The sequence below is a fragment of the Haliotis rubra genome, unplaced genomic scaffold (assembly GCF_003918875.1).
Source record: "Haliotis rubra isolate DU_JTF1 unplaced genomic scaffold, ASM391887v1 Scf231, whole genome shotgun sequence".
Lineage (NCBI taxonomy): Eukaryota > Metazoa > Mollusca > Gastropoda > Lepetellida > Haliotidae > Haliotis > Haliotis rubra.
This window is the reverse complement of record NW_025766348.1, coordinates 81,832-103,002: the sequence shown is the minus strand read 5'-3', so window position 1 is coordinate 103,002 and position 21,171 is coordinate 81,832. Positions and strand designations below refer to the sequence as shown.

At 40.3% G+C, this 21,171-nt stretch overlaps 1 protein-coding gene across 2 annotated transcripts in view; it reads right to left on the bottom strand.

Moving 5' to 3' along the window:
• Positions 1 to 18,165: 18,165 nt before the first annotated feature.
• LOC124278102 (COP1-interactive protein 1-like) overlaps positions 18,166 to 21,171 on the bottom strand; it is an 84,784-nt gene continuing 81,778 nt past the window's right edge. For both annotated transcript variants that reach the window (XM_046713847.1, XM_046713848.1), the window contains exons 16-18: positions 19,887 to 20,908; positions 19,441 to 19,643; positions 18,166 to 19,143 (exon numbers count right to left, since the gene is read on the bottom strand). In XM_046713847.1, coding sequence (XP_046569803.1) covers positions 18,979 to 19,143; positions 19,441 to 19,643; positions 19,887 to 20,908 — 1,390 coding nt within the window. In that variant the 3' untranslated portion in view covers positions 18,166 to 18,978. The remainder of the gene's footprint in view (positions 19,144 to 19,440; positions 19,644 to 19,886; positions 20,909 to 21,171) is intronic.

Genomic DNA, 21,171 nt, shown 5'->3' with positions numbered 1-21,171 from the left:
TACGTTTAAATGTATAACACCTGGGTCTAACAGATTTGATATCAACATATATCGGACAATGGTCACTGCAAATAGGGTCTAACACCCCGCGATCCTGCACATTTTGCATAGAGGATATAAATATGAGGTCAATTAAAGTACTGGATTGCGGGGTGATTCGAGTCGGTTTGTCAATAATTTGGGTTAGTCCGTCTAAGGATTCCAATAATTGAATTTTACGTTTGCTTTCATTTAAAATATCTTCATTAAAGTCGCCAGTAATAACGGTAAATAAGTTAAGATCGACAGCGTTTCCAATTGACTGATCAGTTAGTTCCCAGTACGCAATGCTCCGGTCAGCGAAGGTACTTATGAGGTAGGTACGATGTTTACATTTGACACGAACCCATACAGCTTCAAGTCCAGCAATGTCCAGCTGGTGCATATGCTCCGCATACAAATTGTCTTTAACATATATAGCCACACCGCCCCCGCGACTCCCTCGATCTTTGCGGAATGGAGGTTGAAATCCCGGTATAAGAATATCATCGTTCGGAATGTCTTTATGCAACCACGTTTCAGTTATGCAAATGATATTAAAAGAAAAATATCGATACCAACAGTTCATAACTTAGGTTAAAACAATAAAATTTCACATACCAGTGCTCATCGCATGTTTAGACAAAATGAGCGACAGTCGTGGCAAAACTATTTCTGAAATATATTCTCGAAAACCTAGTTCTAAGGTATGGAATATGGTTTAGAAAATGAAAGGCAAAAGGACTACATAAAGTGTTCACCATCTTAAGGAGGTTATCATTCTTCTAACATGTGTGCAAATATAATTTAACAAACCTATAATCCATTTTGTTAAAGCGATATGTTTGGTGTCAGTTTTAAAATAGAATAAATATGGAATATTAAACTCCACAGGAATTACGTGAATGTTGCAGGTTCATTTCATCTTCCAGCATTTTCTTGTCGGAAGGTTGGAGAAATATGTTAATAGAAGCGACAAAATGCTTTCCACATTCATAAGAAATCTCTGCTAAAAGCAGAGTCTATTGTACAATTGTGACTATATCATGAGTATGTATTTGTTTCAGTAGTATTAAAGCTGTATGATGTTGTTTGTAAACAATCGAGTCTGGACCACACAATCCAGTGATTGTCCCCAGTGATTGTAAATAATCAGAGACATTCAGACAATCTGCGTATTGTTATGTGTGGCTCTTATTGTAGTCATGAGAAATAGTCAGAAATGTCAATAAGTACTGTCGTTAAACTTTGTGTCATCGGACTGAATTCGACCTGTACCCACCATTCACTAAAAGAAACGAGAACATGGGTGAGAAGAAACAAATGCAACATACATCATTGAGGTGAAACTGTCCAAAAAAATATAACAAAACATCCGCTTCTAAGCGTTTTGCGTGTGTTCGTATAGCCCTTGTGATTAAATAATAATAAAAGACTTTGCTCATGTTTTCTTCCAAAGATCAGGGACAAAGAAAAAGTTCGAAAATACATTCCACCGTTTTGCAAATACACTAACTCAAGCTGTGCCACCTGCTTTGCAACTCGTATTCATCCTTTTCCTAGTTAATAATCATGCAGATTTTAAATAACTGTTCCACAAACTTTAATACCAAAAAAAAATGAAGTGCACCTTTAAACTCCTCCCGTCACTCAGTGTAATGAATGGGAACAGTTTCCAAATCTCCACGACGCTACGTGTCAGTGGCGTTGACACGGGAAAACTGAAAGTGCTCTGTTTATGCCCTGTCATAATTAACAGGAGATATACACAACACATGTGGTTGGTCCTCCGTAATTCCCTGTCTATTGTCCGAAGGAGTCCCATGTGCGATAACTTCCCGTTAATCATTTATCTTCGACTGATCAACCCGGCTGCCGTTATCGCTTGACGCTAGTGCCATACCTGACCCACATCAGGCAGTTATAACTGTAAACACCATCCCCATATTCTATTGTTAAGAATATTGTCAATGTGACTCGATAATACCTGTAGGCATCCTTTATTGGGAGACGCGATATGTCAAACAGAATACTCCAGTTTCATTGGTTTACAGCTCGTGTCATACTGGGGCGGCACGCGCCGGTATGTCACCAACCAATCGATATTCGCTATTTAAAGAACCGCCGTCACGTGGCATTTGCAATATTTCCTCAGCCACCTGCAAGGCTATTCATCTGGCACACGAGTACCGGGGTGTGTTCAACTCAAGACAATAGCAACTCGCGCGACTATCGAGGGTATGCGCGTGCCAGTATAGCCACGCGAGCGTGACAGGCACACCGCAGGCCCCGGGTGACATGAATGAATAGCTTAACGGGAGACACTCATGTGAGGCGCGTTCAAGAGATTTAATACATCTCATGGGTGATGAAGTGTCAGTTGAAGGTTTGGCCGGACCAATAATAGGATATTTGTGTTGAATTTCTTTTTTTTCTGGTATGTTCTTATATTGATGATATGTATTAAATCCATTTATGGTGTTAGTTACCTGAATACCAGGCAAAGGAAAATGTATCCTTTGTTGTAAACACCTCATAAAATGTTTCGTGATGTTTGTTTTTCTGGGTGCCGTTGTACTAAACAACCTTTACTAAGGTTGAACTTAGCAACTAAGGTTAACCGTAAGCAACCTAAGAAAGAGGTACGCCCGTTGTAGCACAGTGTAGCATTTTCTTAAATTTTCAGGCTTTGTTCAATATCATATCATACAAGGACATAGACAATACAGTTTTTGTTTCTTTGAACAGCATTTACACAAGAAATTACCACATTTAGCGTAGTACTCGACAGTTTTAACCTTTACACGGGTGTTAGAAGATGAAACGTAGGCACAGCTGCAACATATACTTTAGTCCTTACGATGTGCAATATTCAATATAATTTCATATGAATGGGTTAATGAACAGTGATTTGATTTAACCTTCTCAGTAAAATGATTGATATATTTTATGAACTGAATATGCACACTTTAAAAAAAAAGAAGTTTTGTTTATTGAACTTGTTAATGCCGTTTTATGGGCAAACAATGCTTTATAATGATTGTCCAGGTGCATGTTTGTCACAAACGTTTTACGATTCACTCTCATTGTTGTTCTTGCGATGACTGTAACTATATTTCTACAAGGATTGTAAAACATAAAATAAACTATGCCATGTCTTTTTTTGGACAAACTTTACATCATTATTCTTATAGTTCTATACAAAAAGGGCTATCTTTTTGCATCTTTCATTGTATGCTTATGGAGAGAAATAGCCACATTATCATAAACAAAGAAAAAAGTCCTATCCTAAAACATATGTTCGTGTATTTTGAAAGATTATTTTTCATTTACGTTAATTTGATGTCTACATTAAGATACACATTGAAACCGTCAATTGTATATCTATTCGGGGGAGATAACTAACAACCGTAACTACGGACATGATTGAGTCTCCTGCACAGAAGATTTGAACCTTAGTTAATGTTGTGGCTACGTATCCCTCCAGCGTTGACCAAAGTTAACGAATTTTGACCAAAATACACGAATATATGTTTTAGGATAGGACTTTTTTCTTTGTTTGCACCGATCTCAACTCTTTAGAACTACTGCTAAAACTTACATAAGGATTGCAGTTAAACTTAATATATTCATTATGACATGAATTCAGTTTTGAAAACTTTCGGTTCACGGGTATAACTTGTAATTACAAATGCCACGTGGTTTTATTATCATCAAGCCTTTTTTAATCCAGATATCTTATGCGTTTAATAGCTGCAACCCCTCAATGAAATGCATTCTGATCTCATTCACTTTGCTGAAATCCTCTTATTTCAAAAAGAATTAAGTGTACTCCACCGTACATCACAATACATTGATATTTACTGAAATAATGTCGTAAACAATAGTGACAGCCGTGTTAACCATGGGCCTTTGATCTTCATGTTAGATTAGACTGTAAATTGAAATTGTCGATGTATTACGTGTTGTAGGTTTGAATTCAAACGGAGTGATACGAAGTGAGTTTTCAGGTTTTCCATCTTTATCCGCCAGATGATGAGGTAAATTGTCAAAAGCAAAGGCAGCCATGAAAAGTAACATTCTCCAGCGACAAAACCTCATGCAGGTTCCTCGTGCTTAAATCTTAAATTGACCAAACCAAAATGCCGTGGAAAGAATTACTGAGTTGCCATGAAGCTGGTTATTTTGTTTACACATTTATAGTCCTCGCCACCTGAAATAGAACCACCAAATAAAGTGATTATTGACTCATGCAGAAATAGCTGCATTTTGTATCAAACTAATGATGAGTTAACTTTGTTTATCCAGGCATATTTTAAAATATACTAGTTTCAATTCAGTCCTTGGGTATACACAATGCCACTTGGAAATTGGTCAAATGTAGGGGCGGTGGGGTAGCCTAATGGTTAAAGCGTTGGCTCGTCACGCCGAAGACCCGGGTTCGAATCCCCACATGGGCACAATGTGTGAAGCCCATTTCTGGTGTCCCCCGTCGTGATGTTGCTGGAATATTGCTAAAAGCGGCGTAAAACCAAACTCAGTCAGTCAGTCAGTCAAATGTAACATGCTATATTTGGGATTACACTCTACGTAAAGTACAGAGTTCAGTAACTGTGTTGGTCTTACCTGGGATTCTCGAGTGTGAGAGTGATGCACCGAATCGCCAACGAAGGAAGCGATCTAACCTACGCACATGGAAACATGGAAGTTGGACAACTGGTTGTCTGGATAACGGACTTTGTGTACCTCTCTGACAAGAACAAAGTCAATCCTTGTTTGACACCGATCACCATTTATTTTATTACACAGTGCGATTACCTCCTTCACACACAACATTTACCTCCACAACACACAACGTAGATACGTATTGTAGAATGTGTGAAGAGGGGGGTGAATGAAAATATTATACATTTGTTTGTTTGAATGTAATGCTTACAATGTAATTAGAGATAGGTATGTTCCTGTAAATAGTCAGTTAAATTTAGCCGCTAATTATCATAATATATTAAGTAGTAATACCCTTGTAAATGGTTCTAATTACATCAAAGAAGCACTTGCTTATAGAAAATGTCACAACAGTAGCCATTTAATTGATTTACTTTGTACAGTTATTCCTATCCAACGAAAATGTATTCTTTTTGCACGTATTGTACATGGGCTGATGGCCTACAAACCGAAATACAAGAATGAATGAATGAACATTTACCAAGCAACCTCAACCTAATGTCACTTATTGCAAGCGTTAGTACAAATATGTATAGTTGTTTTAAGAAGATCTAGACCTCATTTGACTTATTGCCAATTACCCATATGTCCCCCCTCTACACTAGTCAAAACCACCACAAAACAGGATGTGTTTGTTAATCTTGATCTGTCTCATAGCCAGACAATGTGTGGCGCCCTCTCATTATTACAGTAAACATTCTCAAAAATATCTTGCATTTCATGGTTCAAATATAACTACAAATATCTGAACAGTTCACAACATATTTTGATAACTAGCACACTAAATTTGACTTGTAAACAATTACTAGAAATTCATGTACTGTCTGTTAACTGACCAATAATACCCCTAGATTGTACAGGAGTTTGTTACAAAGAGAGCACGATTGTACATGTCATCAACGTCAACATCACTCATTCTTTAATTCACGTGAGGTATTTGGATAGTTTTCACTAAAGGTTAACGCCATTTTGGTTTGTCTAAAACTTGGCGTGTACAAAATGAAGTGATACCCATTCATCTGCACGTTTTAAGCCGACTGTCATTCGCATTTTGTGACTCACTGACACTTATGCCTGGTTCACATGTGGCCTGCGATAGGTCTACGGCCGCTCCATTTCCGTGTAGCCGCTCCATGTTTAGTTCCAAAAATACGTACGGCAATCGTATAGGATCGTGGGATATTCGCACGGCTACCATGCACACGATCACCGTGCGGAGCCCGTGAAATCGCACGGACATTGTGCCTTGCGATGGATCAATCATTTTTACCATCGGTATATACATTGGCAATCTCTGGCAGTTCTGTCATTTGTCTCAGTTCTGCATCTTTTAATTTCTTATTTTTCCAGTTTCCATGTCTAATGTCCTAAAAAATCTCCTAAAAAATCTGCACCAATCTGTCGTTGACGGCAGCAGCTTCATCGTCTAGCTCGTGATCATTGTCGGTCTTCTCGAATTCAGTTTCAACAGGTTCAATTTCAGCAGGCTGTTGGGCCTTTTCAGATTTCTTACCTTCACCTATAGGTCCCATCTTGGGCTATACAAAGAAATGTGAGTTTGCACACAGTGCTCTTCAATATATTGTGTGTGTGTGTGTGTGTGTGTGTGAGTGTGTTGTAAAGCGCACGGCAACTGCATGATCACCGTACGATCTGCGCACGGACTCCGTACGATGTCCAAGCAGTAGCTGCGGAGACCGCACAGACACCGCACGATCTCTGTACGATTTCTGTGCAGCCTCCATGCAGCTAGGTTTGCCTCGGCCTGTCCCCAAGGAAACCACACGATGCCGTAGGCAATGTGGACACAAACGTCGTAGCCCGCGGTCACCCACGATGTCTAAAAATCGTACGGAAAATCGTAGACTACTTTATCGTACGGCGCCCGTGGCAAATGTGATCCAGGACTAACACATGTTTCGTAATTTAGTTTTATTTTCTGGAATTCAAATGTTTAGGGGGATATACCTACTTTCGCTATTTTTATGTCTATATTGTGAATGAATAAAGTACATGTATTTGGCATTGACTGATTATCTTCATTAGGAAGCCGAGGGCCCTAGATATACAACACTAATACAAATGCTGAGCGTCGTTACATATTCTCGCCGTTATGTGACGCTGTCTGGCGATTATCTCCCCTGCCTTTACAATTACACTGCATCGTGTAAACATTGTTCAAGCAGTTACCGAGGTATTAAGGTCAAGCTTTCAAGTGACATCGTTTATATTTAGACGCCCTCAGCTGACTCGTCAAAACCTCGCCGCACTTCTTATAATATCATTTCCATCACTCTTTCTCGCTCACTCGTCGATGAGCATGCATTTAAAAATGAAAATCACACTTACTGCAAACAGTTATAACCACTTGAAGTTGCTGCCAATATACATTTTGTATTTTTATATTACCTTCCATATATTTCTGTAACTTGCTATTGTTTTCAACAATACATTCTCTTATACTAAGGCCAGTTTTCGTTTCCGTACATGGGTTAAATGTGAGAAGCCCATTTCTGGTGTCCCTTGCTGTTATTGCGGGAATATCGCTAAACGCGGCGTAAATATTTCATATGACCGGTCAACCAGTTACAACTTTACAAAATGGTTACATTTCTTTGGTTTTACTTATTTTGTACCAGAGAGTATTGGCCGAGGAACATTTTATGCCCTGCATCAATGCATACTTGTTCTGACCATGTTGTCTGTAAAGTTAAATGTCAATGCAAGCTTTGTGAGCTAGGGGATGTAACTCTACACAACTCTATGTCGAAGCGTACATAAAATAGTCCGCTCGGAATATATGTGTGGTTGTGATCACCAGTTGCGGTCAGATCCGTGTATGTTTCTTATCGAACCAGCGATCGTACCCTTCAGTTTGTGAAAGCCAAACCGATCAGTATGTGTTATTCAATGTATGTTTTTATTCATCGCTTTGATCGCTCTAGTAATTGTTTGATTTACACCATCGGATAGTTAATTTAATATGCTACATATCTGTGTAATAGTTATGTAGATCCAGCGCAGCGCCCACAACGTTCTCGCACAACGTTCACTTTTCACCCACTTGTACAAATGCGCGTCTGTGCGTCAGTAAAAGACTCGTATACTTTTTATCATTGTTACAATATCCATAATTCAATTCATTTTAACATCAGCATTTAAAATTGGAACATTTGTCTAATGCTGTGGAAAAGTTCCGGATTCTTGGGGTTAGATACATGGGCTAGATTGATGATGCACTTTCAACAGTGTCCTTCTGTTTGTGGCTGTTGCTGTATTTATTCCATCTTCTTAAAAAAGAAATGGATATCCACGGGATTGCAGATAAGATTTCAATTCCGCAAGTTGCGTTTTCCTTGTAGACATATTTGATAAAATCATGCAGACAACGGGTCTGTGGCCGAAGCAAGCCCTGTGATTGGTCAACGCTTGTAAATCTGCACATTCTTTATAAATTCGCGGGAACTTTTACTTTCAGCGACTGCTTGACTTGGAATGTAAAAATGTTTTTTTCCAACAATATATGGTTCACGGAGATCTGAGCGCTGATTATTTAGCACATGCTATAATGGACCAGGGCCTATTAAAGGGACACTGATCCAGAGCAATTTCCATGGATCGGTTGTTGCTTTTGTTATCGTTTTTCTCCCGTGAGTACCCGGATGATATCCCAGTCTTCTTGACTTGTTCGTGACCTCTGCTGCGCCACACGCATTGATAGTATAAGTATAGACTGATCGACACAGATGAAATATTTTTTACTTCATTATTATGATAACAAATGGAAATACTTGGAACTTTAACCATCTGCCAGTGGTAAAAATTGTTAGGACTGAAAAATAACGAAGTCAATGTGCGTCTTTATATTTTGTCTTATTATCCTAATTAGTTTATTATCTTATTTGTATGCATTTTGAAACTTAATAAAAAAGCACACGATCTGCTTATACTTATGGTGAATTTATAACATGACTGTAATATCAGATCTAAACATTTTATAGATTGCCAACTTGAATCATATTTCTCACACACGCCGTCAGTGCGACCGAGTGTATATTGTCTGTCTTACAGATTCTGCTGAATGCTACACCAAATGAATAAAAACAAAATACAAATATTAAAATTAAAACAGACTAAAGTTAAAGCAGGGAGAATAGTAGATTATCCCTGGTTATAGCAACAATGTCAGGCTATTATCCATCAATATCCACATAAAAGAAAGATAAGCCATTCATCTGCAGCTGACAAAGAATCCTGCTCCATGTCGTGTCATTTAACAGTCTAATAGTGATATAACGTTATAACTAGTGGTAGTTTCTCAACTGGTTACGTGACTGTTTCAGGTTTTTCACACTGGTGTATAGTCTCATTGGTCACCCAGGATAGCACACCTGGCAACTAATTGCATAATGTCCGCCATTCTTTAAAAAAGTAATTTAGTTAGCCAATAATGAGCAATCAATCAACGTATTGGCGGTTAATCCTTTGAAGGAAGGACGTTGTTTTCACACAGGCACTTTACGACAGGGTGTATTCAATATAGAATAGTAAATCTACATACATAAACACTACCTTTGACAAATCCGCTGTGGAAGATAAAAGTAATTAATCAATCAGCGTGTTATCGGTTAATCCTTTGATTGATGTTTCTTTTTGTAACTCAGCTGATAATTCCTCTCGCTGCACTTCCATGCACATATTATAAAACATGTAATACATTTGCCATATCAGACCTTAATTTATAATGAAATACACAATGCCATTTTAGAAAGTGGTCAAATGTAACATATGTTATATTTGGGATTACACTTTCTCAGTAAAGTACAGATTCTAGTATTTTGTTTGGGCTGAGTCCCATGCGGGATTCGAACCCACACCTTCAGAGTCAGGCACCTAATCGCCAGCACACAAAGTCAGACGCCTAGACCGCTCAGCCACCGCGGCTTCCACGCTGGCGATTAGGTGCCTGACTCTGAGGGTGTGGGTTCGAATCCCGGATGGGACTCAACCCCCAAAAGTACTAGAATCTGTACTTCAGTCTGTTCTGAAGCATCCAGGATTGATGTCTTTGCAGCACTCAGCCAGATGCAGGACTGCTTCACGAGCGCTAGTAGGGGTAGGTTGGAATAACTTGTTTAACTGGGAGTCATCGGCATATTGTTGCCGGCCAATGGAGTAGCTGTCTATAATGGATCCAAGTTCTTTAATATATAAAGTAAAAAGGACTGGCCCCAAGACGGAACCTTGTGGAACTCCATATTCAAGAAGTTGTTTATCAGAGGACTCCTGGGCGACTATGACAGTTTGATAGCGAGAACTGAGATATGACCGAAACCAGTTCAATGCACTTCCGTCAACAAAGAAGTCACTTTTGAGGCGATTCAGAAGAAGCTTGTGGCCGATCGTATCAAATGCCGTGCTCAAGCCTAGCAATACAAGAGTCAAACTTTCTCCTTGTCTAATCCAGATCTTAAATCGTTGATGACTTTAATTAGAGCAGTTTCTGTGCTGTGGTTGCTTCGGTAGGCAGACTGATATACATCATGAAGATCATTGTTTGAGATGTGTTCCAACAGCCTGTCACACACAGCTCGTTCAATGACCTTGGAAATGAAAGGTAGATTGGACACTGGCCAATAATTGCCCAATACATCCGGATCTAGAGATGGCTTCTTCAGCGTAGGTTTCACAATTGCAGATTTAAATGTCGATGGCATCGTACCAGAGCGCAGACATGTGTTGATAAGGGACGTGAGTATGGGAGGAAGGATGTCAAAATTTTCCAAGAGCAGAGAGGTAGGGACAGGGTCAAGCACGCATGTGGTGGGTTTTGACTTCTTGATGAGCTTAAGTACTTCCATCTCTGTGAGTTCTTGAAAGTTATCCATGATACTAGAGTTAGATAATAGACATAATATTTTTACATGATTAAATATCGAGGTAAAAAAAATAGGATCAAATTGGATCAGTCATTATACCATCCAAGCATTAGAAAATCTGAAAAAGCCTACACTGCTTTGATACTTTATTACAGTCAGACAAGAAGTACCGGGGATATTTTCAAATAACGGCATCTGATGGGCATCCACCTTTCCTAATGTCCCACCGTTTAGGTTGAAGAAATTCTGCCAAGGTGGACAGTAGCCCAGTCCCCATGTCCGGCACAGTCGAGGGAGCAGGTACTGGCCAGCTTGCAGCTCGGTTTCGTAATTAGACTGTTGGCTAGAAGCATTAATCGCTCTGGATGAGTGCCCCTTAAGTGAGCGTTCGTTCATTCCTCAGCTCGACCAAACATTTGCTGAAATACTTCTGGTAAGGTCAGTGTGTTTGTGTAAGGAGAAGTGGGCACTAATGTTGACCATTGCCAAATCTTGCTTCATGAATTTGAGCGAGCGAGGAGCTGCAATACATTCGAGTTTGGGTGGCACTCGTAGTGAGTGCTGAGTAACGCTAATAGCTCTTCCCTCGTGTGGAACCGGGGTAGAATGATGCAACCTGTTTGCCGTGGGCTACGCCCCTGTGTCGGTGGAGGATGAGGTTCTGATAGTTGTGCACTGGTTCAAGGGATAGTGTTTCCTTGCCCAATACACCATTTCGATCCCTACTTGACCTAGAAGGGTGGAATGGGATCGGTTCTATCAATCGTCTGGTCACAAATTTTATTTCAAAATTGTCCTTTTTCATCAAGTCTTGGCGCGTTTTATTTGTAACACACTAAATGATTTTGGACTGTCAGTAGTATATAATTTGCCTAGAGTCTCAATGGCCAGAAAGTGGTAGATCATGGGCCAATCTTGTGGAGTGATTAGCTCTTCTGCTTGAGTATGTCATTCCAGTATCCTTGGTGCTGCAAGTCGGAGAACCACTTGTGTATAGCATTGTGTTTATGATACTCGATGGTGGATAGGGAGCTGAGACTATGAAACGTTCTTTCATCATGGATCTTGAACCCTCCTTGTAAAAATCCCCGTCAACATATTGCCAAAGAAAGCTGAAGACCTCCCAAACAAGTTGAATACTAGTCGTGATTTCTGGAATCGGAATCTCCAGACGAGCAACCTATTAAACCGAATCATGGCTATTTCAAAAGGAGTGTATGGTATAGCGGGAGATCTTCAGAATATCATGCGTTTGTGATATGGTAACGTCTCATTGAAAAATATTCCAAAAGACAGCAAGCAACTAACCTATTATTTATTGATACAGTGGCTGTATCGCCTGTTTCAGTATCTGTCCCTAGGTCACTCAATTCAAGCAAAGGCTTTGTAAAGGACCGTGATCATCTCTTAGAGGATATGTCCTATCTTGACATAGTGCGTGAGTTGGGAGATCAAGACGTGAGACATGTGAAACTATTTTCTAGGCGTCAAAACTCAGAAATGATTCAAACCAACACATACTTGTTTAATTTTGTCACTCCGCCTGTACCCAACACTATCAGTAGAATAGAAGCGGCAAACCTTTTCCACATTCATAAGAAATCTTTGACAAAAGCAGGTTATTGCAGCGTTCCAGTTGAACAATGTATCCAAAATCTTCTGATGTGTTATAAATGCCAAAGGTCATAGAGAAAATTCATGTAAATTCTAAAGTCATGTAACTTGTGCTGACTGTAGTGAACAATTACATGTGACTAAAGGTTGTGGTAGCATTCTAAAGAAATGAGTCCACTGTTCTGGTCAGCATTCATGCTCATCCAAAGACTGTCAAATATAGAAGAGGATATGCAAATTAATATGGTTAAATGTACTCTAGCTACTTTGATGCTAAGAAACGTGAACCATCCTGGGTCCAAATGGGTCCTATGCCTCTGTAACCAAAATACTCTCTGTAATAACCGCTTCTGTTCAATGTCAAACAGAATTGAGATGGACAAAATTCAACTAAAGCGATAGACATGCTAAAGGTTCAAACGATCAAATCCAGCTTTACAATACGTTTTGATCCCTCGAAGATATGGATGTTTCTGAACACATCCGTTATCGGACAGGGACTAGATTTTCGAAGCTCTCTTAGCGCTAAGATAGTCGTAAGTTAATGTTAATGTATGGCACTTACGACTATCTTAGCGCTAAGAGAGCTTCGAAAATCTAGGCCCAGGGAGCTTATCGCCTTCAAAGTCTAGGCGCGGTAGATCACCAATAAATGCACCCAAATGATGAACCATTGACAAAATATAATACAGTGGAATTGTAGAGGTCTCAGGGATAATTGTATTGAGCTTGCACTTCTCCAACAACACTTTCATCACGTAGCTTTTTGTCTTCAGGAAATAATACTAAATACAAGTGATAAAGTAGATGCCTATCACAAGTGCTCATCAAACACTGGAAAACGTCAGGTGGTGTGTCCATGATGAAAAGACAAAACATATTTCACAGTCCAATAGAACTCAAAATGAATCCTCAAGCTGTAGCAGTGCGACTAACATTACATGTTGCAATTGCACTATGCCCGTTATATATCCCACCTTCCACTTCTCTACAACTCGTCATGATTCAGAATTGGATTGATTAGCTTCCAGGACCCTTCATGATTATGGGCGATTTTAATTGACACAGTACGCTTTTGGGCAGCTCTGACTTGAACAACAAGGGTAAAATATTCGAACAATTTCTTTTCAACAATGACCTGTGTATTTTTAAGTATGATTCCAATACATACCTACATACAGCTACTGGGACATATTTGGCTCGCGATTTTACCATTGCAGATCCTCCATTTTTCAAAGATTTTGAATGGATACTACATGGTGATTTTTGTGGGAGTGATTACTTTCCAACGATTCGGAAAAATATTACACCCAATGAAGAAATTCCTATTTCTCCATGGAATATCAATAAAGATAACTGGATCATAGTCCAGAAGTTATGTACTGATAACCCATTATCTGAGTCATAGCATAATGTAGATGGTCCTATAGAATCAATTTCAAAGAATCCGTTGACATTGCAATGAAAAACTATTCCTAGATCCTCTAAAATTCCCTATGTTATGGAACCATGGTTCAATTAACGATTGCAGATAGCCAGAAAACAAGGGGAATGGCAGTAAAACCTTTTAATGCTAACCCTTCATCCTCACTTCTAACCAGCCTTTAAAAAATCAGAGCTACGGCCCCGAGAAGTATGAAAAAGACAAAATATTCCCCATGTGGTGCATTTGTTTCTAAAATAAACTGTCAAATACCTCTTAGCAAAGTGTCATCTCAAGGTTCGTGATAATATTCTGACAAGTAAACTAGACATCGCAAATAAATTATGGGAAGCAATAGCAAGAGGTTCTAGCTCTAATTACACTCCCAAATTTCAAAAGTATAAAACTCAGCAGGAGACGAAACATGTAAATTTTGCCTCCGATAATTCAGAGGATTATAACGGATCCTTCTCTCTTCAGCACTTGACAACTTGGGAACATGATCCATGCCAACATTTCTAGCACACGGCAATTATCATCCCAATTCCTACAAACTTCAGCTGTGTCTAAATAAAATTCATAAGTGATCTCAGGAAAAAGGTTTCAAGTTTTCATAGGCCAAAACATGTTGTCTCCATTTTTTAAAAAGAGAAAAATGCATAACGACCCTGAACTGTTCTTGCATTATACACCCGTCAAGGTGGTTGAGGAAACAAAGTTTTTGTAGGGGCCAAACTGTCTTTTATACATCAGGTCAAATGTTTTAAAACAAACTGTTTACAGGCGCTTGATATTCTTAAGGTTGTGTGTCAAATACTCACTGTGGTGGGGACAAAGACACACTGGACTATGGATGTTTTATTTATGGTTCAACTCGTAAATCATACCTAAGCATGCGTGATAGTGTTCATCATCAGGGTCTGAGCTTGTGTTAAGGAGCATTCAGAACTTGGCCAGTCGAAAGTTTACATGTTGGGGCTAAAGAACCATGCCTCCATTTAAGAAGGGTAAAGCCTGCTCTGCAATGACCAAATACCTCAAGTCGGATATTTGGTTTAGTCCCGATTTTGACAGTCCCCATTTTGACAGTGAAATTTCACACTTCTGTAATTGATATAGCCAGTTGTCCCAATTTTGACAGTCAGCTTACCGTCGTTCAAGTAGCAGGTTCAAATGTCAGATAGTGTTTGGCTGCCCGAGTCTTTAATAGGGTAAAAAACCAAGAACTATTCTCATCCCCAAGCGGTATTAGTGTTCAGGAATGTTACTTGTTCTGTACTTCTCTCATTTGATTGCATTCACATAATTACCCTTAATTGGTACAGCTAGTTATCCCAGTTTTGACAGTGGTCATTCTGTTAGTCCCAGTTTTCACAGCGAAACTTTACACCTTCACGGATCAGTGACCAAGACGCTGTCAAAAATGGGACACTACCGGATATTTCCAGCCTTTGACAGTGTTTTGAAATCTCCTTATGTGGATCTGCATCTAAAGAAATCAAATGTAGTACCGGCACTTGTTAATCGCATGAAACCTCATATAGAAGATGCTAATTTAAATCTCTCAAGGATAGCCAAAATGCAGGATATACCTCCATGGCAATGCCTAGAGCCTATAGTCAGTCACGAATTGACAAGGTTGAAAATGCCAAAGCAACCTCTTTGCTATATCAACAATCTTTCTTGAATTTGAAAACAACTACCCGTCGTACACCTGTAATTATGCCAACAGCTCAAGGGACGGGAAAAAGTACCAGCCGCTGTCGTTGCAAGTGATGATGCATTTCCGCTTAGACTTACTTATGGCATGATTACACAATTGCCATTTACTAATGACAGTTCTATTTTCACTGCAGAAGCATGAGCAATTGGTAGCATGACTACCATACATGACTATTTCTTATTGGATGTGTGATCATTACTGAAAATGAGCTAGCGCTAGATTTACCTCACGATCCTCAAGGTTAGTTAACAGGGGTAGGGTAGTTATTCTTCTACCAATAGTAGGCTGAAACATGTGGGCAGCAGTATGACGAGGGGAATATGAAGTTTCGTGCGTCCCTCTGGCTCGTGGCATAATCCTGACACAGGAAACATCATTACACCCCAACCTGCCACTCGTGATACCGCCACAACTTAATAAATAATAAATCACTGAGAAAAGCAAACACATATATTGCTATCAACACTCCAGTTTATTATTTTGAATAACTGTGTTACATTGCAGTGACACATCGGTTACATAATTTACACAAACATAATTCAACATGGACAGTGGTTTGAGCTGAGTCAGCATGCCATTCTTTCGGGAAATATTCGTCATATCCTTGTAATCCTTGTTTCAGCTTCTGAAGCAATGTAGATCCGACTTGCACCCATCCTTGTTAGTTTTCCTGTAACGTGATATGAGGCTAGTGTACAGTCCTCACTCACGACCGATATAATGGCCGTATCGTGACACACGGTTGATAGGATGGCTAGGCTTGTTAACTATCTATTATGATATTATTCCCTATGATCATACATCTGGATGCAGTGTATATGGTAAACGTCTATATAATCACACCTATTTAGGAAGGCTCTCCCAAACAACTGTCAAACGTTCCAAATATTATCATAGTCACTTTTTTGCGCACTGTCACTACAACTGTACTTCTGTAAAACAGAGAAAGAAAACTCCAAGAAAGCTAGGGGATCATGAAATATAAATAATATGACCTCACAAGAGTAAAGATAGATTTCGAAAAATTAATGTGACAGAAATAACGGTTTCGTTACCAACCGTCCCAGTACACAAGCGGGGAGAGAGTGTACATGGATTGCTCACGCCCTAAATTTGTATGAATATAGCTTTGTATGTCCATACAATGAGTGAAGAGCGAGTGCGTCTTGCCTTTCTCTGCGTCTGTCCGGACATTAGCGTCGCAGATAACATGGGTGATAGACGATTGAGTTGACACCGTATTTCAGATCTGCCTCACAGTCCCAGAACCACATTATTTTCCCTTCCGCCCAGCCCTGTCTCCAATACTAAAGCCCAAAATTAAGGAAGACTAGATTTCTGAATCTCCCATCACACTGGGGCTCGTTTTTCAATTTAAAACAAATTATTTGTTTCTATCAAAACTAACCGTTATCAGTGTGTGAGCATTAGTCTACATTTCAGATAAAACAGCACAGTATGGGGTCAAAAGCACAGGGGCGTGTCACGCTTAGAAACAGCGTTAGAAAGACATATAAGGATATAGACCCTACCCTAGTACTATATAAAAAGGAAAGGGATGTAACGACGGAACCACCCCTCCTCAATGTAAGTTAGATTTCACCACGTAAACTATTTTAAGGCCCCGCCCGTCGAGGCCTACGGATCAAAAGCGAGATGATTTCCCTACAAAATGAGCTATAAATGGTCACAATCGGATCATCATTTCAAAAGTTATACGCCACGACTCACCGAAAACAGCTACCTCCGCAATTCCAAGCCAAAATCATGGATCACCCAAGACAGCGAAAACTCACCTTATAAAATCGTTTATTAATTCCAGCCACGTTGACAGCACCTATGTTGGGCTAGATTCGATCGGCAGCGGCATTCCACGGGTCTAAAAACTTATTGCAACATCTACAAATCATTTCCTCGACAGTAAGCAGGCATTTTCTCCAAAACCATCGGCAATCATACTCACTTGTCGGCCATAGATGGCCTTGACATTCAAGTGATCTGAGCAGATCCGCAGAAACGAAATTTGGCCATCCGATTGGTGGAAAATATAATATACTGTAAGATTTTGACGGTTTGCTAATGGGCGCGAAATATGAACTTTGCAATAATCCTTCATTTTGGATGGTGTACGGAACAGTAAATTGTTAAGAATAGTTTTAGAGGTTGTAAAAATGCATTCGATATTGATTCATTTTTTAGGAAATTATATTTATAAATATTTAACCTCTAAAATAATTCTTACAAATTTACTGCTCAGGTCATTTAAATGTCAAGGCCATCTATGGCCGACAAGTGAGTATGATTGCCGATGGTTTTGGAGAAAATGCCTGCTTACTGTCGAGGAAATGATTTGTAGATGTTGCAATAAGTTTTTAGACCCGTGGAATGCCGCTGCCGATCGAATCTAGCCCAACATAGGTGCTGTCAACGTGGCTGGAATTAATAAACGATTTTATAAGGTGAGTTTTCGCTGTCTTGGGTGATCCATGATTTTGGCTTGGAATTGCGGAGGTAGCTGTTTTCGGTGAGTCGTGGCGTATAACTTTTGAAATGATGATCCGATTGTGACCATTTATAGCTCATTTTGTAGGGAAATCATCTCGCTTTTGATCCGTAGGCCTCGACGGGGCCTTAAAAATAGTTTACGTGGTGAAATCTAACTTACATTGAGGAGGGGGTGGTTCCGTCGTTACATCCCTTTCCTTTTATATAGTACTAGGGTAGGGTCTATTTACTTATATGTCTTTCTAACGCTGTTTCTAAGCGTGACACGCCCCTGTGGTCAAAAGTTTATTCTTGAACAACCGGTTTAGTGGCTAGAGCGTCTGACCTGAGACAGGACAATCGGCGGTCCATTCCCCAAAGACGCCAACAGATGGTCATTACCTGGAGCTCAGAATTAACAAAATACATGGAACGATAATAAACACTAGTTAGGTCTGAGTGGGGAACCTACAGTAATCCTGCGGCATGGTGTGACCATGGTCGTGCACTGTAAATCTACTTCAAGGACACACACACCTTCAAGGACACACACACGTATGCATATAAACATCACCCGTGAGCATGCAATCTACTGAATCATTTCGTCATGGCTCGACGCTATATGCGAGTTTCGTGGTGCATTAGAAGCTAGTGTGGTAGCTGTTAGACTGATGGAAATATAACAAGAAATACAAATTCAATTCGTTTACAACTGAGTGGAACGAACCTAATTAGATTACACTTTCTCGGAACTTGTTCCAGACATACCTACAGTTCCCACGTGCTCATTGCGCGAGAGAACATAAATGCAATACCATCAGCAACACAGCAGCCTCTTCACAAATATAAGGTCGTTTTAGACGGTTAGTGTACCTCGATCATACTGAAATCCATGAATAATTATCTGTCGACATGTTCAGATGTTTACAAAAAGGTACGAATGTAAGTACGACTTTTTCAATATCAGTCCGTCTATCGGTACTTTAGGATAAGTAAGGGCGGGGTGTTGTTGTCGGTTGTGGAGCCTCTATCCTGACAGCGCCGGGATGAACATGCTCTCGTCCCCAGCCATGTAAGGCCTGTCCTAACGAGTGTACAAATCGTTGTGAGTGTTACACTGCTGTCTCACTGAACTGCCACACCTGACTTGGTGTGATCACCTCAGAATGGAGTCTTGCTATCTTCCTGGAGGAGGCAAATGGTCGCTCTGCTGACTGGGACCGCTGTATTGGCCCTCGGCTAAATGTACCTGTATCACGTGATCTGCCCCTGTTATCCTAGTATCAGAAAAAAATGGTATCATTCACTTTTCATGCATTCACAAGAAATCCATCACAATTACAAAAGTATGCTGATACGGGCTTGACAATCAGTTGGGTGACTGACATCTTACTGCTCTACTGTTCAAACTGAAAAGCAGGATCTTACGGTGAACGCGTAAAGAGTAAGGGTCTGTAAAGAGTTCGCTTGCGTGTGCGTAATGAATATGTTTCGACAACCATGCACATGACTGTGCAATACTGTTCGATAATATACGTCAATGTAAGTACTATTCAATGTATGGTATGATGTACCCCTTGTTGCTGATTTAGACTTGACATCGTCGTGGTCGATGTGGGAACCGTTGAAGACCTCTGTTCGTCTTGGAACGGAGTGGGGGCTTCTGACGTGTCGGTGGGAACATCCTGTATCGGTGGGATAGAGGAAACCGATTCAGAGGTCTTGCTGGACTTTTTGAAAGGCAGTTTGAATTTACTCCTCACGCTGGCTAGAATGTCTGAAATTGAAGTGAAATATGGAGGAAACCAGATGAACCTAACATATTTCAATAAGTATGCTGTTCACATACTCTATAATCGAAAAAACCATTCACACTTTGAAAATAAGAATTCATGTGTTGTAAACGTTCACTGATAACGTTATGAGCAATTACCGATTAAACACTTTCCTTTACACACTTTATTTGCACACAGTCTATCAGCCCCAACACAAAAATATCGTGTGTCTCTAGGAAAGTTACCTGTGGGCATGAAACCCGTAGGTGCAGCAACAGGCATAGCCTGAGTACCTATCTTGGCCAGTGAACTCCCTATGTGGCTCTCCATACTGCTTGATTTCTTAAAAAAACGTCTCTTCTCTTTAGCAGACAGGTGCTGTGCTGGCTGCGAACTCGATTGGTCAAGGCTGTGTTCTTGACTTATCTTTGACGATTCAGGCTGAACAACTCGATGGTGCATCTTTTCATCCCAAGACGCAGACGATTTCATATTAAATGTACGTGTGCCGTCAGACCTGGCTAGCAATGAGTAGTCCTCCTCAGCTTCCTTCCTCACTTCGGAAGGATCTGGAAGACTCGACTGCTTCTGGTGGTGAACTACGTAATGTTTTTTCCTCTCAGGCCAGGACAGGAAGCCAATTTCAGATGCGGGTCTCTCCTCGAAAAACTTGCGTCTAGCCGAACGCGGAGATAACCTGTCTAGACTTCCGACCTTCGGCGGTGAAAGCGAAGAATCGTCTGCCGGTGGCGGCACAGTAGTAGGAAATTGTGATGAAACATAATGTTCTGTTGGTGTTGTGCCTGCAGACACTGTTTGGGCAGTCGTGTGATGTTCGCTCGAAATCAGGAGATGGCTGACAGGAGCAGAATCCATAGATATGCTTTTCTTTAGTGTTTTAGGTCGCGTAGCGCCTCTACTGGATGATGAGGAGGAGGGAATGACAGAGGGAGATGGCGACAACGATTCATGCCGGGACGCAGACGGACTCGGGGAGGATGTTCGGGATGCCTGTGCACTTTTGCTGCCAGATGAATAGAAAGGGGGACTGTGGGTCATCCGGGACAACGTGTGCTTTGTAGGTGACGCAGCATCCCGCATAGGACACACTGTCGAACTGTCGAATGTGCAGCTCTTTTGTAATCTGGACGTTGCCTTAGGCATAGTTAAACTCTCCCTACTGTGCGCCACGAATACACCACCACCTTCCCTTTGTAGATCTGAAAGTTCTTCTTTTATCAAATCTATCTCGGAACTCGACAGACTTCTGAAAATGAAAGAAACGAATGAGCGGAAGACGCATGAATGTATGAGTTAGGTATAACACGTTTCCTTCTTAACTACCCAAATGATTTTTTCTAGTCATGAACAAGGATTACAATCATGATCAACAATTATTGTCAATGTCCTGAGATTCATGTTTCCTCGTACATGTCTAAAATGTCCATTAACATTTCATTGATGATTTCTATTTTACGCGCGTCAGTGAACATTGTTTTGATTGCGGCCATCACGTTACCAACAGCAAAT